Genomic DNA, 17,098 nt, shown 5'->3' with positions numbered 1-17,098 from the left:
ATATATATATATATATATATATATATATATATATATATATTATGTATGTATGTATGGCCTCTTCCATCCTTAGTGGTGTGGTTATTGTTATTATTATTATTTTGATTTATTTGATTTAAAATAAGTAATGGATCAGATAACTATTGGGCTGAAATGGATTTTACCGAAGCTAACCCAAAGCCCAATAGGCCCATATTTCGACTATTGCGATTCAAGGCGCACGTTAGCATGATGAAATCTTGAAAGCTTAAACAGCGCCATGAGTGCGCACTGCACTGAAGATTTCAAAAATCGCATTTGGGCCGCAACGTAACTAAACAACAACAATCCTGAAATAGGCTTCAAGGGTTCTGGAAGAAGAAGAAGAAGAAGAAGAAGAAGAAGAAGAAGAAGAAGAAGCTTCTGGAACTTCCAATCCCACAATAAAAACCGAGCCCTAAACTCATTCAGCGCTTTGCTTACCCACCTTATCCCAAAATCCAGCTAGCTCTACCAAAACTAAAACCCTCCGAGCTACGCTGCCTGAAAATGGCGTCTGCTAATGCAATTTCTTCTGCATCGATTCTATGTCCTTCCCAGAAGGTACTACCTTGATTTCTCATTTCTTTGTTGTTATTCTACTGCAATTCCTCCCCTTACCTTGTAATCTTTACAATTCTTCGCTTTCCTTCATCTTTGAAAATGATGATTTGTAGATTATAGTCGTTGCGATTCTATACTGTTGTGTTTGCGCTGTATGAGAATCATGTGAGCTACGTAATTGGCGTTCTATGTAGAAAGTTTGTGGAGTTTGTTATCATAGATGAGCTGAGAGTGGGTATTTCATTCTTGTAAAATGTGTTGGTGGTGGAATTGTGAAGGAGAAACTGATAATGCTAATGTAGAATTTCCATTAACTTACGCTGCATTTATCTAACGTTGCAGAGCTTGAGAAAGGCGAATCAAACACAGAACAACAGGCTACATTACAGACAGGCGGGTAGCAGATTTGTTGTGAGAGCTACTGCTAAGGAGATAGCGTTTGACCAAAGATCTAGGAGCGCACTTCAGTCTGGGATTGATAAGCTTGCCAATGCAGTCGGTCTGACTCTTGGACCTAGGGGTAACTTCTTGGTTCTTTTGATTTGTCAATTACTCAGTATAGAAATTCGTTTTACTTTATGGAAATAGATTCATTTCATGTTTTGTTACTCCATCGGATGGATTTTGAGAATTTTGGGTTCTTAACTAAATGTTCAACTTGTTGTGACCTTTGTATTTGAAGGGAGAAATGTGGTGCTGGATGAGTTCGGCAGTCCTAAGGTTGTAAACGATGGTGTGACAATTGCTCGGGCAATTGAGTTGCCTGATCCCATGGAAAATGCTGGTGCAGCTCTAATTAGAGAGGTTGGTCCTCCTTTACACTCTGATCTTCCTGTTATATTTGATCTGTTGTGATGCAATAATTTATCATCCATCAGCTATTGAAATCCTGTAAGCATGCTATTTGTCATGAAGGTTGCAAGTAAAACTAATGATTCTGCTGGTGATGGGACGACAACTGCCTCAGTCCTCGCTAGGGAAATTATCAAGCTAGGCCTGCTTAATGTTACCTCCGGAGCAAATCCAGTATCACTGAAGAGAGGAATTGACAAGACCGTGCAAGGATTGATCCAAGAGCTTGAGAACAAGGCTAGGGCTATAGAAGGCAGAGATGATATCAAAGGTATTGCGTTCTGCTGGGAATTAGTAGAAAACAACCAAAATATGAAATACAAAAGTTTACTAGAGGAGAAAAATCAGTACCCACCAGAAAGAAATTGAATGTAAAAGTTTTTTATAATCACAATATTTTTTCATCAATTGATGATCCTTGTTTTGTTTTAATTCTGTGTAGCTGTTGCTTCTATTTCTGCTGGAAATGACGAGCTTATAGGGATGATGATCGCTGATGCCATTGAAAAAGTTGGGCCTGATGGTGTCTTATCCATTGAGTCATCATCTTCCTTTGAGACCACTGTTGAAGTTGAAGAAGGGATGGCGGTGTGTAGTTTTGCTCTTTACTGAAGAGTATCTTTCTTAATCCAAATCCAAGTCATTCATGCACGTTATAACTCTACTCTATGTCTTCATCTTTTTCATGTTGCAGATTGACAGAGGCTATATTTCTCCTCAGTTCGTCACAAACCCTGAAAAATTAATTGCTGAATTTGAGAATGCACGAGTATTAGTTACAGACCAGAAAATTTCGGCCATAAAGGATATAATCCCTATATTGGAGAAAACCACGCAATTGAGAGCTCCTTTGCTTATCATTGCAGAGGATGTTACTGGTGAGGCTTTGGCTACCCTTGTTGTGAACAAGTTGCGGGGGATTCTAAATGTTGCTGCCATTAAAGCTCCGGGCTTTGGAGAAAGGAGAAAGGCGATGCTTCAAGACATTGCCATTTTGACAGGTAGTCTATTTAACGAAAGGTTCGCAAGGAGGAGTTAATTTTATAAATTTGATCTGCTTTTATGTTGATTTGAGTAGAATGGCTAACGTTTTTCTTGTTACTTTATTATTGTTTTAGGTGCTGAGTTTCAAGCCAATGATCTTGGATTGCTAGTAGAAAATACTTCAATTGAACAGCTTGGTTTGGCCCGAAAAGTGACCATCTCCAAGGACACTACCACCATCATTGCTGACGCTGCTTCAAAAGACGAGCTACAAGCCAGAATTGCACAGCTAAAGAAGGAATTGGCTGAGACAGATTCTGTGTATGACACAGAGAAACTCGCTGAAAGAATTGCCAAACTATCTGGTGGTGTTGCTGTCATTAAAGTAGGAGCTGCAACAGAGACTGAACTTGAGGACCGTAAGCTCCGTATTGAAGATGCAAAGAATGCAACTTTCGCTGCCATAGAGGAAGGCATTGTACCTGGTGGTGGTGCTGCACTGGTTCACCTCTCAACTCTTGTCCCTGCAATCAAGGACAAGCTCGAAGATGCCGAAGAGAAGCTCGGTGCCGATATTGTCCAAAAGGTAACCGAACTCCGTAGTGCAATCCTGGAACAACTACTGGGTGCTGCATCTGGTCTTTTGTTATTGACTTGAATGTTTTTGTACACAGGCGCTGGTAGCACCGGCATCCTTAATTGCCCAAAATGCTGGAATTGAAGGGGAAGTAGTGGTGGAGAAGATAAAGTCAAGTGAATGGGAAATTGGTTACAACGCAATGACAGACAAGTACGAGAATCTAGTAGAGGCCGGCGTTATTGACCCAGCCAAGGTGACCAGATGTGCCTTGCAGAATGCAGCTTCAGTTGCTGGGATGGTCCTAACCACACAGGCTATTGTAGTTGAAAAGCCCAAGCCCAAGGCACCCACCGCTGCCCCACAAGGCCTTACTATTTAAATTTCTAAGAATTTTCATATCTTCCCTTTGTAGGATTTTCAGATATCACGAACGTGGTGGGTAGTCTGGCGGCGCGCATTCATTGGAGGAAAAGGCAAAACAATAAGGAGACGCAACTCCGTGTGAATGCACCTTTTTTATGTAAGGTTCTCTGGAAACTTTCATTTAGATATATTGTAAGATTACTGAATGAATTGGATTAACTTTATGAGTTTTCATTGAAAATAAATAATTTTGATGAATTGGGTCAGTGGTGGGGCACCCCTTTAGATGATTTCATGTGTTAAAATGACCCTTGAGGGTGGGGATTTGACAGAAACAGACAGCACCTCTGTTGTTCTTTTTGTGATATCCTTCCATTAATTGGCTTTTTAAGATGGAATCTACAATGAAATCCACTGTTCCTCAGGGGAAATAATAATGAATGTAGGGTCCGAATCGTTACACGTGTCGGCCTAATCTCTCAAAGTAAAGAACTTTGGGAAATAATGAATGTAGGGTCCAAATTGAAAGTTTTCAATGCCGAATTTGTTCCTATGGGTTCTTTTTATAAGCTATAGGACTGATTCTTTGAGTAGGAAGTGAAAATAGCAAAGTGCGGGCGGGGCAATCATATGCTCGACGGGAATTTTCCTCCCGGTGAAATCATTCATTCATCTTTGTGCAAAAGGAGGTGGAGGAGACAGATGATTCATTCTCTTCTAAAAAAGGAACTACAATCTATGTCCACTAAAACCCTATGCCCCTCCGACCTGAATTTGATTCCGACAGCATCTCTCCTTAGCTTCTATTACTTAACCGAACCCGTCAAATTTGTTCCTATTGGTTTTTTTTCATTAAATTAAAAAAGGGAATAAATTCTTCGTGCAGATTGTATATTAACAAATGGAAAGCTACTAACCACGGCCACCTTTATTTCTCGGTGCTCAATGTTTACTTTATTTTATTTATTATTATTCGTTCAAATTGGGTTAATTTATTATTATTAAGTTATTTTACATGTGCGCCAGTCCAACCTAATTATAAGCTTATAAAATGCGTAACATGTAAAAAAACACATTATTATTATGTAATTAAACCTTATATTAATTGTTGACTTTATTTTTTAAGGACCATACTTATCATTTTTTCAAATATCTAAACAATATTTAGAAAAATAAGAATACTTTTTTAAATAAATTTCAAAGATAAAAAATGAATTTTCATGAAAAGTTTATATTCATATAAAGATAAAAGGAGTAATTAAAATTTTAAATTAATAGAAGGTAGTAATATTTCAAAAAAAATATTATAAATATCTAAAACTCTCCACACGTGCGGACCATCAATTTAATTTAATTTTTTTTAATTATTATTATTAAGATATACTTAAAACAATTTCCCTCCTGTTGGTATTAAATTTAATGTATTTATAGGAGTGAGAGCCGGGGATCGTTGAAGCCAGATTCGTGGTTGTTTTCTCTTTCCAATATTACCCCTACTGTGATTCGATATTACGCGTATAGTTGGAGGCGAATTGAGTAATTTCTCAACTTGTTCGCCATCGAAGGGAGAGGAGAAACGAGAAAGGACTCGTGGAAGCTGGGTGATCTGTAGGCTGCGTGGAAGGCAGGCGACGCGGCAATGACCGATATAGAGTGGCTTCCACCGCGACAATGAATAGAGCTCCTTGTTCATGGAGGATCTTCAACCCTAGTTCTTCTTCTTCTTCTTCTTCTTGATTTTCGAGATATGTCTTGTTCTTGATTACAGGTTCCATGCTTTTCCTTTTCTCTTCTTATACCTTCCGCATTGTCTTCCTACTTATTCAATCGCTTTCTATCACTTTGCCTTTTGATTCTTTCTCACATGTTTATCTTGCTCTTTCTCCTGCCTGTTCCTATCTTCATTTGGATTTCGTTTTTATTACGTGCTGTATTTGTGCCATGTTGTGACAATGTCCAACGTCGTTGTAGCTTGTTTCTCTGTTCTTCTGTCCAATGATTGGATTTCGATTTTTACTTGTTAATTGATGCATACAGAATTTATTGGCTTTGACATAGATGGCGGAGGTCGCTAAGGTGTTGTATATTGTGGTTCTGGATTATGAAGAACAAGTGAAGAAGGAGAAGGGGTCTTTCCGGTATACTCGCCCCGTTTTGCAAAGCACTCTGCAGCTCATGGGTTGCAAGGCACGACATGCTTTCAAGGTGCTTCATATTTGACGCCTTCTTTCTCTATATCTCAATTTAAGATTTGCCGACTGATTTTCCTTTACCTTCACCATTATGTTCTTCCTTGGGCGAGCAAAGATGGATGGTTTTTCTCATATTTGTTTCGTTGTTTTTTCTGTCTGGGTTGTGGTCTATTTTTTGCGTATCTGAATTGAAGTTGTGGAGGTCAGATCTGCATCTACCCTGTCGTTTCTTGTTTATGAGTTCTATATGTTCTATTTTTCCTATTGTGGGATGTATAATTATTTCTTTCCTCTTGCTTTTATTGTTTTTTTCTGCGAGACCAAACTGTTCTTCTTTGATTATGTTTATTTCTCTGTTGTTGTCATCGTTGTTGTCATCATCATGTTGCCTTTCAACTTCCTATCTTTCCTTTCCCTTGTCCACTAAGCTGTTTGTCGTTGGTGGAGATATTATTCATTGTTCCTATCGTATGCTTTAAATTGTGGGTCACCTTTTCTATTTCGTGAACTTTGCATACCGAATACTTTCAATATCTTGGCCATTTTCAAGAATGGCCTGTTTTGGATGTCCTGTTCCAATTTTCTCTCGCGTGTACCTTGCATTGTCATGTTTTCTATTGGCAGGTAGTTCTTTGAAACAAATTCTATCCTACAACGGCAGTGACAAATAATGCACCGACCTTGATTTATGTAAATAGAAGTTTATGATTTTGAGTTTTGAAGCCTGGGTGTTTATTATCATGCAGAGATGACCCTTAGTGTTTATGTGGCGTTCTAAGTTGTTTTAATCTTACCCATCCTCGCGCATTAATGCTATTTGTCTATAATTCTTTCGGTTTTTTTTTTTTTTATTCCCAATGGCGAAGGATGGATACATTCATCACCTTTGCAACTGAAGAGTATGGAGGTGGATGTACAATGCCTTGTCTACAACCTTATCTTCGATCTGAATTTACAAATTCAAGAGAGAGGTTTGAGTGGGAGCCACAAGTTATCAATATTTATGATGTTTGCTTTTGATTTTTTTAAAATCTAGACTGTTATACAACATTTTCATCATCCGTTTTGCTTTATTTATCTAGTGCCACATCAAATTAACTTGATTCGTTATGTTTCCAAGCAATGTTGAAAGCTTTGAAATTTTCTGATGGTTATGATTTTTTCCTGTGATTACTTGATTAGATAAGCCAAAGGGCTTTTGAGTTGTTGCGTAAAGGTTATGATGTGCATCCTGAAGGGTTTGAGACAAGATCTTCTGGAAAAGAACATCTAAATTTATCTAAAGATGGTGGAAACAAAAACATTCCCTTTGAGCTTTATAAAAGACGCACAACCCTCATTGTAAGGAGAGCAACCTTCTTAGATGTTGTATGCAAAGCCCTGGCAGAATACAAGTACGTGAGTCCCAACCAGAGGGCTGACTTGCTTTTAGCCTGCAGGTAAACTCTAAACAATATGAACCTTTGAATCAAGTAACCATTACGTTTACCTGTTTTTCTTGTGTGTTAATCTACCATTATTTTCCACAAATAGGTAACTCTGCGGTTTAGTCATGTGTAGTTTAGGTTCAAGTAGCTTTCTACAAGGATAAGTTTGGAGATAATCTTATTCATGCCAGAAAGTTCTTATGTGGATCTGACTATTTTAGATTTACATCTGGTCCGTCTTGTGGGAGATTTGGGGAGAGAAATTCTATGGTAAACCTGAGGGAGAGGAAGCGGAGGATTTTTCAAGCATAGAAAAGAGAATACTGGTGCTATTTGTAATCCATGTAACCCTCTTGGTGTTTCTTTGGGTTTTAATACTAAAAATGTCGTGTCTTGTCTTAACCTGATCAAATATGAACACTTATGACAGTCCCTAGGTTTCATGAATTAAATTTCTTGTGTCTATAATGCATGGATATTGTACGAAGATTTGGGGCTGCTTGCAAGTCTGATAAGCACCATTATATTTTTCTAGCTGGTTTGTAATTCGTGTAACGATATTTTGTTTTCACAGAATCCGGGAAAGGAAGGAATCTATGACTGTACTATTATGTGGTACTAGTGGCTGTGGGAAATCTACCTTGTCCGCTCTGCTGGTATATCCTTGCAGAGACTTGAATCTTTGGGGACAAAAATTTGTTGCATTATTCAAGCTTTTACAGTTTCTTGAAGTGCCAACAGCTAACTGCAATGCATGGCATGGAGTTTTAGTTGAAAGTAGTTTTAAAATGTTCTAACTTAAGTACACTTCACTTGTTCTGACAGGGTAGCAGGTTAGGAATTACAACAGTAATATCAACCGACTCAATTCGGCATATGATGAGGAGTTTTGTAGATGAGAAACAAAATCCTCTGCTCTGGGCTTCAACTTACCATGCCGGGGAGGTTTTGGATCCAGTGGCTGTCGCTGAAGCCAAGGCAAAAAGAAAAGCAACAAAGTTGGAAGGCAATCCTCATTCATATCTGAAGGATGAAGTACTGGAGAGTTCTTCCATTGGAAAATTTGATGGCCAACCATCGGATCGTTGCACTGAGCTAATCAGTGAAAAGCAGATGGCTGTTGAAGGATACAAGGCTCAGAGTGAAATGGTGATTGACAGTCTTGATAGGCTGATTACTGCATGGGAAGAGCGGAAAGAATCGGTGGTTGTTGAGGGTGTTCACTTAAGCCTAAATTTTGTGGTGTGTAATCTTCAGTTGACTTTTCTTCCCTATCTATTTAGATTTTATATTCTTCTTGGCATTGACTCCAACGCTGTTTTTGCAGATGGGGCTCATGAAGAAACATCCATCAATTGTACCATTCATGATTTACATCACCAATGAGGACAAGCACATGGAAAGATTTGCTGTGAGAGCAAAATATATGACACTTGATCCAGCTAAGAACAGATATGTGAAGTATATACGAAATATTAGGGCAATACAAGAATATTTATGCAAGAGGGCTGATAAGCATCTTATCCCTAAAATAAACAATACCAATGTTGACAAGAGTGTAGCTGCCATCCATGCAACAGTATTTAGCTGCCTTCGTAGGCGTGAAGCAGGCGAACAACTATATGATCCTGTACGCAATACTGTTCCTATTATTGACGAGGAATACAGGAATCAGTGTGCAGCCAACTCGTTGAGCTCTAAGTGCATGTTTCAACTCATCCAGAGGAAAGGTTCCTCTAGGAATCTCATGGCTTTGGTTAATACTGACGGATCGGTGGCTAAGGCTTGGCCTGTTGATCCAATTGATAATACAAGTGGGAAGCCTTTATTAGGCCCGAGGACTGAGAATGGATTTGGGACTCCAATGTATGGTCCATTGCAGATTGGTAAAGCTGAAACTGTTAATCTTCAATTTGGTTTCTATGGCATCAGTGCTTGGCCTTCTGATGGTGGGACCAGCCGTGTAGGGAGTGTGGATGAATCCAGGCCAGATTGGACTGATACTAGTAAATACCATTCTTCTTGCTGCAGCTCTCCAAGGTTTTCGGATGGACCTTCCAAGGAGGTAGTTCGGAAAATTATTTTAATTTTCTGATGAACGCGTCGTCTAATTTTTTTATGTTTAGAAGAATACTGAATTCCCGATACTCGGTGCTCAGTAGTTTTGGATCAGTAGTTTTGGAAATTTAAAAGCAAATATTCAAGCTGTATAAATGCAACATCTGTTTCTTTTTTTCTTTTCTTCGATGCTATCTTACCTCTTCGGTTGTAGAGGATAATTTTTGTATAGCTCTGATGGCCCATTATTCTTTTTCAGCTCAAGGAAGATATCTCAGTGCACGGTAGTGAGGAAGAGGTTGATGATCCTCAAGAGCTTGGCAGTGATGAAGACTTTAGTGAAGATGGTGACAAACAGATTCATGAAGAGGTATTATCTGGTTCTACCTACAAGAATTGCTAAATATGTTTGAAAGCTTGGTCCTTTGCACTGAGTTCTTGGAGTTCTCCAATGGAACTCTTCTTGCTACACAGAGTATCCAATATAATTTGTTCACAATATCATGCACTAACCTTGTCTTGGCATTGGATCCTATTTATATTAATGCTGTTTAGTAATTTGCTTCATGCTTGGTATGGTAGCGAAGCTTTAGGATCAGAATTTGAATATTTTACATGATGGTTCACAGGTAGGCTCAGTCGATGAAGAATCGACAAAATCAGATGAAGAATATGATGATCTGGCAATGCTGGACGTGAATCACGGTTACTGGTTAGATGATGACAATGAGGACATGGAAAAGGCTGGATCTGTTACCAAGGGCCAAATGAGTGCTCGAGAAGTTGATAGGTATCGCCAGAACCTGGACCACGTCCTGCGCTCGAAAAGCAAGTCATCCAAGTCACTCTGCTCCTTTTCTTCTCTTCTTAAGGAGAAAGAAAGAAATAGCAAAACCTCTGGTGCTATGAAAATGAAGAAACGTTCCCTTAGCATTCCAGCCATGAGAAAGCATGGTTCAGCTATTGAGGGGGGCCCCATTCTCTCTGGAGCTCCTCAGGGGTAGCTCAAGAATTTTGGTTTCCTTTCTTGATTTCTCAAGGTCTCTTTTCCTGGTATTAGCTCAAGACTATGTGCGTATAAACGCCCCCGCCCCCGCCCCCGCCCCCGCCCCTCCCCACTTCCCCGGGTTAAGAAAATGTACAGAGAGGTGTTCCTTGTGATTGACTTGCTTCGGGTTGCAGCGGTCCCTTGTAGTATATAAATACACATATTCCACTAATTTGTTTATGATAGATGAATGTAGAGGACAAATATGATCATTCCTGTCCTACGCACAGCATANCCCCCGCCCCCGCCCCCACCCCCGCCCCTCCCCACTTCCCCGGGTTAAGAAAATGTACAGAGAGGTGTTCCTTGTGATTGACTTGCTTCGGGTTGCAGCGGTCCCTTGTAGTATATAAATACACATATTCCACTAATTTGTTTATGATAGATGAATGTAGAGGACAAATATGATCATTCCTGTCCTACGCACAGCATACTGCTTAGTTCTCAACAAAAAAATAAGCCTAATTTGTAACAAAGTTATCTGTGCAGCCATTGAGCTCCACAGGACCTGTAGCTTGGCGCTTGCGCGTTGTATGACCGACTCTGGTCTATCCCCGACCCAAGAACCATTAAACAGGACCAGTTACAGAACTTCCAAATCGGCTCATTGCCATGTTTATTGGCCTTTGATAGGGGTAAAAACCCAGATTCGAGCTCGAAAGCCTGCGACTGGGAGCAGAGTAATTCAATTTAATTATATTGTGAATCAGTTCAGGCCTCATAGTAATTCAAATTAGTTCCAAAGTGGTTGGAATCAGTCTGCGAAGATCAGCCCCACGTTTAGCCAAGATGTTTAACACCATCGTTGCTTCTTTAGTCCGATTCAACTTGCATAATTCCAACACAATCTTTTCACAAACCGATGGATTTAATTGATACCCATCCTTCTCCATCATTATTTGCAGCTCAATAGCTTCATCAACCATTCCCTTTTCGCAGAAACCATCGACCAATGCGTCGAAAATTGCATCATCCATTTTGATTCCATTGCTCCGCATTCCATTTACATATTCTACTGCAAGCCCCATATCTCCTACCTTGCAGAGACCATCGATTAGAGCCCAATATGTATCAGAATTCGGGGCAATATTTCTCTCAGACATTTCGTCGAACACTAAGCATGCACTCTGGATCGCCCCTGCTTTACAGTAGCTTCTAATGATCAGATTATACAAATGGGAGTCTGCCTTCAAGCCCTCGTCGTGCATCTTCATCACCAAGTTCTTGGCCGCCTCATTCCTTCCTGAGCTCGTGAACCCATCAATTAAGAGTTTGTAAGTGTTGGCATCAAAACGAACTTCTTCCTTTTCCATCAGAATCAATATCAGATCCAACTCCTCGAAATTCCATCTCTTAGCGCAAGCACTAACCATCACATTGAATGTAACAATGTTGGGTTTAATCCCTTTCCCCAACGTCTCCTCCACCAACTCTCTACCTCTCTTAATCTCTCCATTCCAACACAGGATATCCACTACAACGGTTAAAGAATAAACAGAGACCTCTAACCTTGATTTAAGCATTCGATAGAAGAAATCTAAAGCTAAATGCATCTGATTAGATCCTTTAAGCGATAGTAAATGCACAGTACATCTCTGCTCATCGATCATAATCCCATTGTTCTTCATATAGCTAAAAGTTTCAGAAACAGAGTCGAAGAACCCATTCTCCGAGTACAGAGCAAGCATGAAATTGAAAAATTTTACCTTAACCTTCCTTTCTTGACAGCAACTTTCCACCGTCGAAGCAATAATAGCAAATGAGTAGCGGAGATTTCCATCAATCGATACAGTTTTCAGAAGGCTTGCTGCATCGGAGAACATCCTTGCCTTGAGAAGCCTGCAAATGACGGTCAAATGAGCCTGAAGATCAGGCGTGAAGGACATGAGAGGCTGATTTTTTAGGCAAAAATCGAAGAAATGGAAGCATTCTGAAGATCTCAGATTAGGATTAGAGAGAATGGAAGTGAGAACACGGGGATTGAGTTGGGAGATGAAGCATGACACAGTGGAATCGAACGGCGCCGGAGCTAAGATCGTTGAAATGATTTCCGCGAGTGGTCTCGATGAGGGATTGGATTGACGATTTCCTTTGACTGTTTTGAGGGTTTTCAGGAGATTTGGAATCGACATTACTGAAATTCTGAAGAATTGACGAATTATGCGATTTTCTGATAATAAATGCAAAACTGAATCCAAATGAGAAGAAGAGATGCCAATGGTGGATGACGTGGGACCCTTCCTTCCATTGCGTGTCTGCCACGTGTATATTCATCATTCACGTGGGCCCCATACATCCCATTCCTCTGCCACGTTTTCTGACTATATTTATATTAATTTTTATGGATTATTTTAATATTTTCCATTAATTGGGGCATTTGGGTAAAAGCCTCATCCATTTTAGTCTCCTAGTTGGCAAATATTCTCTGAGTTTGTTTATTGCTATTCAGCCCTTCATATTTTTCATATTCCCAACAAACGCATATAATTTTCATAATATTCTTCCTCTTACCATAATTAGATTATATTTACATTATTGCCCAACTTGATATTATAACCATACCCATATTGATATGAATATCTATAAGTATGCTAAATCAATGGAGGAGACAACGTTGTTTTTAGTTGTTTACCGATGTTTTATTCTTTGATGCTATCTTATATAGTCACTGTTACGGCTTACTTAGAAGTCACGATCTTCTTGTTATGCTTCTATTTAAGAAATAAACTATTACAACTCTGATCCCGAGTATATAACTACAAGTAAATGTATAGACTGTTACGGAGGTTCGTTGTTCTATCTTTAATGGTCCAAACCCATTAGTAGATATTGTCCTTTTTGGATTTTCCCTTTCGGGTTTTCTATCAAAATTTTTAAAACGAGTCTCTTAGGGAAATGTTTCTATACCCTTATAAAGAATGTTTCGTTCTCCTTCCCAGACGATGTGGGATCTCACCCTTTCGAGACCAAGCATCCTTGTTGCCACTCGTACTCATCTCCAATCGATGTGGGACCCCTCAATCCACCCCTTCGAGACCAGGGTCTTTGCTAGCCCACAACCTCTTATCCGCCCCCTCCTCCTTCAGGGTTCAGCCTTCTCATCACCCAGTGTGTGGCTTTGATATCATTTGTAACAGCCCAATCCCACAACTAGTGGATATCATTCTTAACTTAATCGAAGTAATAATGAAGCATAGATTTGAGAAGAAATGTGAAGAATTGACAAATGATGCAAATGGAAGGCAAAACAGAACACAAAAGCCACATTGTTCATCAATTCATACACAACATTACAACCATTTGTAACCCAAAATGAGTAGCTAAAACAAAAGCATCATTTGTGTGGGTTTAGGCGTCACATACAAGTTGATTGATTCATAGAGAGCAATCAAATTAATGATGAATGGGAAGATCTCATCTGAGGGAAGCTGCAAATATGGTAACAACACAGTGAGTGAGTGAGTGACAGAGGTAAGCGAGTAGGAGATCTTCACAATCTCCAACTCCCTCAATCATCACTGTCTGTCATACTTATAAACAAACAAACAAACACACAGACAGCGAGGGGGAAAGAACGTACCATCACAAATGTCTCCCTGCCATTGCTCCACCCCCAACCTCCGATACTACTAGCTGGACATGTGACACGACGTTGCTAAGTATGTAAAGACGACGTGCCTCATATGTCAACAGCACATAATCGAACAGAACAGACTCATTACACCCCACGAAGCAGACATCGAGTGTTTGACTTCAACATTTGACCTTTTAGTAGATGTTAAGAATGTAATAACCTCCCCATGAAGCAGCAAGCCTCATGTGTTTTACTCGAACCTTTGACCTTTTAGTAGACATTACAAGGGTAATAAGCTCTCCATGAACCAGACACTACTCGAACATTTGACCTTTTAGCAAACGTTAAGAAGGAAATAACCTCCCCTATAAAGCAAACATCGAGTGTTTTACTCGAACATTCAACCTTTTGGTAGACGTTACGAGGGGCAACAACCTCCCCATAAAGTGGACATCGAGTGTTTTACTCGAACATTTGACCTTTCGGTAGATTACGCGGGCAATAACCTCCCATTTCCTTGGAAATTAGCCAAGAATTCACCTTAGAAACAACAATTTGTAGAGGATTTGGGGCATCTTCTTCATCTCTCGAGATTCTCTTCCCTTTCTTGGCCTGTAAAAAAGCTACAAAACTCTCCTCCTCCCACCATAATCCAATTACACAATCCAAAAAAAAAAAAAAACAAAAAAAACAAAAAATTCCCAGTGTCTATAATTAATTATATTACCTGAAAACAGTCAGATCTGGAATCTGGGTGAATTTTGAACAGCATATAAAACCCCAAAACAAAAAAAAAAAAAAAGAAAAAAAAAAAAAAAAAAAAAAAAAAAAAAAAAAAAAAAAAAAAAAAAAAAAAAAAAAAAAAAAAAAAAAAAAAAAAAAAAGTGGTGATCATATGATGAACAAAGTGGTTGATTGCCGATGCAGCATCATCAAGATTCTCAGCTGCAGCAAAGAACTCGGGAAGCTCCGAAACCCATATGAGTGTGAATCTTGATAATGCCACACCAGCGACCAACAACTGTACTGTCTCCCAACAAACCCTAAACAAACCCCAAAAATGAGGGTTCGGAGAAAAAAAGGTTTAGGGTTTGGATATATAATGCCATTTCCATTCTTCTTACCTTCTCTTGCTTCGCTGTATGCTACTCTCACCGTCTTCCCCCACAAACCCTAATTCTAATTTTTTTATTTTTTTATTTATATATAATTCTTTTTAGGATCCTAATTAAATTAACCATAATGCTCCAAACCTTATCTCTCTACATAATATAATATTTTAATTAATTAAAAAAATTCAATATCTTAAATTAAAATAAAATAAAAATTATTTTGTATAATTTTCCAGATCAAATGAAATGATGCACGTGTGAAATGGTTTTAAGTTTCAATTATTGAGATTAATTAAGAAGCGATCCTAAATTAAATCACATGCTTAGCATTAACTCCTCAATTGCTTTTCCACGTAAAGTTACAATTTTTAAAACAAATTCCATTAACCCTTTCTTTGTCTTTTATGTTGTTTTTATTAATTAAGAAACCCTTTTGTCTTCGTCGCAATTCAACAATAAACGTGCTCTTTGACATCTGGGGTTCGGTCAGTAAAATAAGACTAAGCTCGTAAGGTTATTATCTTCACAATCGTATGATATTATCTATTTTGAGCATAAGCTCTCGTGAGTTTGTTTTAGACTTCTCCAAAAGATCTCATACTAGTATTTCTCACTTATAAACACATGCTCATTCCTTAAATTAGTCGATGTCCTTCTGTAACAAGATAGAGAGATAATGTCGTGTAGTGAAGCTGGGGAAGGTTTGATTGGAATAAGGAAGGAGGGAGTGAGGGTTATCTGAATATACAAATATAAGGAAGAAAAAGGCAAATAAATTATAAAATTAATAAAATACCGTTTGTATTCTGGCAATGTTTCCATTTACGAAGCACATGCACGTGATGTTTTTATTTATTTTTTATTACCCAGTTTAAATGGGTTAATGTGAGTAGTAGAGGTGGGACCCAGGGGGGCAGCTTTATAAATAACTAGATTCGTTTGGCCAATATTTTAATTTTGTCAAAATTTAGGATTCAAAATAAAATAAATAAATAAATAAAATAAATAGAAGGATAGTGAGACTGACAGATTCCTGTCCACCAACACTCGCCACCCGAACCGCCGGTCCATGTCCGTACATGTGAGATGCCCACTTCAACGCTGCGTTCCAATCCACTTTTAGATTCGCCTTTTTTCTTTTTTCTTTTTTTAAATTTATTTTTAATTTCTATAAATAAAAATTTAAATTAAGTCAGATCTAATTGAAATTAAATCATGAATTTATTTATAGTTTTATTAAAAAAAAAATTATATGAATGAAAATGTATCTTTTTATACGTGTGTACGTATGATCGTACCCTTGTTTTTAATGTGTGGACTATAAATTGTTTTGTTATCTTTGAGTAATATACGAAACCTCGTTTTAAATGTTTTAGAGAATAGTAATTTATCGTCACATGGGGCTTTACAATCCCATGTGGTCCTTTTGCTACCTAGTACTCTATATTAATATGTTTTTTTACCAAAAAAGAAAATAGAGAGAAGAAAAAGAAAAATGACCTTTCATTCTTTAAATTATTTAAAATTATCAAATGAAATAATTCTACGTTGTTATTTTAAAGTTAAACCCATGATACTAAATTCTTTACGAACAAATAACGTCTTGCATTTGAGTACATATCAATTACTAACGCCATAAAAATGAGTAGGTCTGGCGAACTCTCACACCCGATGCAGCTTCTTCCCATCAACGATATCTTGCCGATGATTCACGACAAAGGGAAATTCTACGACGTTCGAACCGGGGCCGGTGGAGGTATTGTTAAGTGAAGAAGAAGAACAAGATATAGCGAGGAAGAAGGATAAATCCAAAATGAGGAGAGGAAGAAGAATGGTAAAGGAAAGGTGCGTGCGCCACACATTTCTTTTAAGATTTTATAAATCCATTCCAAATTATTAAAACTAATTATTGATTATAAATAATAATCATAATTACAAAAAGTTAACTATATATTAATACAAATTAAATTAGTTACATAATTTGAATATTATATGTATAATTTTCAAGTGTTATAATTCTTTAATTCTTTTCGTAAATTGAAACTTTTGAGCTTCCCTAGTACGATGGGCCGAAGCCCGAAGCCCACGGATAAGGAGCCCATGGACTGAGCTTCCCGTGGCTGAATGATGGGCCGAAGCCGAAAGCCCACGGATAAGGAGCCCATGGACTGAGCTTCCCGTGGCTGAATGATGGGCCGAAGCCGAAAGCCCACGGATAAGGAGCCCATGGACTGAGCTTTCCGTGGCTGAGTGATGGGCCAAACCGAAAGCCCATTCAAGAACCTTTTTTTTTTTTTTTTTTTTTTTTTTTTTTTTTTTTTTTTTT

General features: G+C 38.4%; 3 protein-coding genes and 1 long non-coding RNA gene across 6 annotated transcripts; 2 read left to right on the top strand and 2 right to left on the bottom strand.

Moving 5' to 3' along the window:
• Positions 1–310: 310 nt before the first annotated feature.
• On the top strand, positions 311–3,627 carry LOC111776768 (ruBisCO large subunit-binding protein subunit alpha). The gene is made up of 8 exons (XM_023656121.1): positions 311–582; positions 925–1,102; positions 1,265–1,386; positions 1,498–1,705; positions 1,877–2,022; positions 2,129–2,435; positions 2,553–3,004; positions 3,093–3,627. Exons 1-8 carry the CDS (start codon positions 529–531, stop codon positions 3,375–3,377), a joined length of 1,752 nt encoding a protein of 583 aa, XP_023511889.1. The 5' UTR covers positions 311–528; the 3' UTR covers positions 3,378–3,627.
• LOC111776767 (P-loop NTPase domain-containing protein LPA1 homolog 1-like) lies at positions 3,398–10,140 on the top strand. 3 transcript variants are annotated; one of them, XM_023656118.1, is made up of 9 exons: positions 3,398–3,518; positions 4,793–5,129; positions 5,420–5,566; positions 6,736–6,992; positions 7,555–7,636; positions 7,806–8,222; positions 8,308–9,045; positions 9,298–9,408; positions 9,668–10,140. In XM_023656118.1, exons 3-9 carry the CDS (start codon positions 5,420–5,422, stop codon positions 10,040–10,042), a joined length of 2,127 nt encoding a protein of 708 aa, XP_023511886.1. In that variant the 5' UTR covers positions 3,398–3,518; positions 4,793–5,129; the 3' UTR covers positions 10,043–10,140. The 3 variants fall into 3 exon arrangements, with proteins under 3 accessions (XP_023511886.1, XP_023511887.1, XP_023511888.1); XM_023656119.1 differs by having other exon boundaries at positions 5,399–5,566; XM_023656120.1 differs by lacking the exons at positions 3,398–3,518; positions 4,793–5,129; positions 5,420–5,566 and adding an exon at positions 6,068–6,177.
• A 225-nt stretch (positions 10,141–10,365) lies between these two features.
• LOC111776769 (pentatricopeptide repeat-containing protein At2g28050) lies at positions 10,366–12,243 on the bottom strand. Its single transcript, XM_023656122.1, has one exon. The coding sequence runs from the start codon at positions 12,216–12,218 to the stop codon at positions 10,815–10,817; it is 1,404 nt and encodes a 467-aa protein (XP_023511890.1). The 5' UTR covers positions 12,219–12,243; the 3' UTR covers positions 10,366–10,814.
• A 1,054-nt stretch (positions 12,244–13,297) lies between these two features.
• Positions 13,298–14,453, bottom strand: LOC111777700. Its single transcript, XR_002812412.1, has 2 exons — positions 13,667–14,453; positions 13,298–13,514 (listed from the first exon to the last, which is right to left on the bottom strand). It is a non-coding gene; the product is annotated as an uncharacterized LOC111777700 (long non-coding RNA).
• Between the last annotated feature and the right edge of the window lie 2,645 nt (positions 14,454–17,098).

The sequence above is a fragment of the Cucurbita pepo genome, chromosome LG16 (assembly GCF_002806865.2).
Source record: "Cucurbita pepo subsp. pepo cultivar mu-cu-16 chromosome LG16, ASM280686v2, whole genome shotgun sequence".
NCBI lineage: Eukaryota > Viridiplantae > Streptophyta > Magnoliopsida > Cucurbitales > Cucurbitaceae > Cucurbita > Cucurbita pepo.
Note: the sequence above shows the minus strand (reverse complement) of the source record. Positions and strands in the feature narration are given on the sequence as shown.

Bases quoted from the DNA above. Each gene is read 5' to 3' on its own strand.
- LOC111776768 (XM_023656121.1), top strand. From the start codon at position 529: ATGGCGTCTGCTAATGCAATTTCTTCTGCATCGATTCTATGTCCTTCC. The intron at 1,387-1,497 runs GTTGGTCCTCCT...TTTGTCATGAAG, and splicing joins GTGCAGCTCTAATTAGAGAG to GTTGCAAGTAAAACTAATGA. The intron at 3,005-3,092 runs GTAACCGAACTC...TTTTGTACACAG, and splicing joins GTGCCGATATTGTCCAAAAG to GCGCTGGTAGCACCGGCATC.
- LOC111776767 (XM_023656118.1), top strand. From the start codon at position 5,420: ATGGCGGAGGTCGCTAAGGTGTTGTATATTGTGGTTCTGGATTATGAA. The intron at 5,567-6,735 runs GTGCTTCATATT...TTACTTGATTAG, and splicing joins AGGCACGACATGCTTTCAAG to ATAAGCCAAAGGGCTTTTGA. The intron at 9,409-9,667 runs GTATTATCTGGT...GATGGTTCACAG, and splicing joins ACAAACAGATTCATGAAGAG to GTAGGCTCAGTCGATGAAGA.
- LOC111776769 (XM_023656122.1), bottom strand. From the start codon at position 12,218: ATGTCGATTCCAAATCTCCTGAAAACCCTCAAAACAGTCAAAGGAAAT.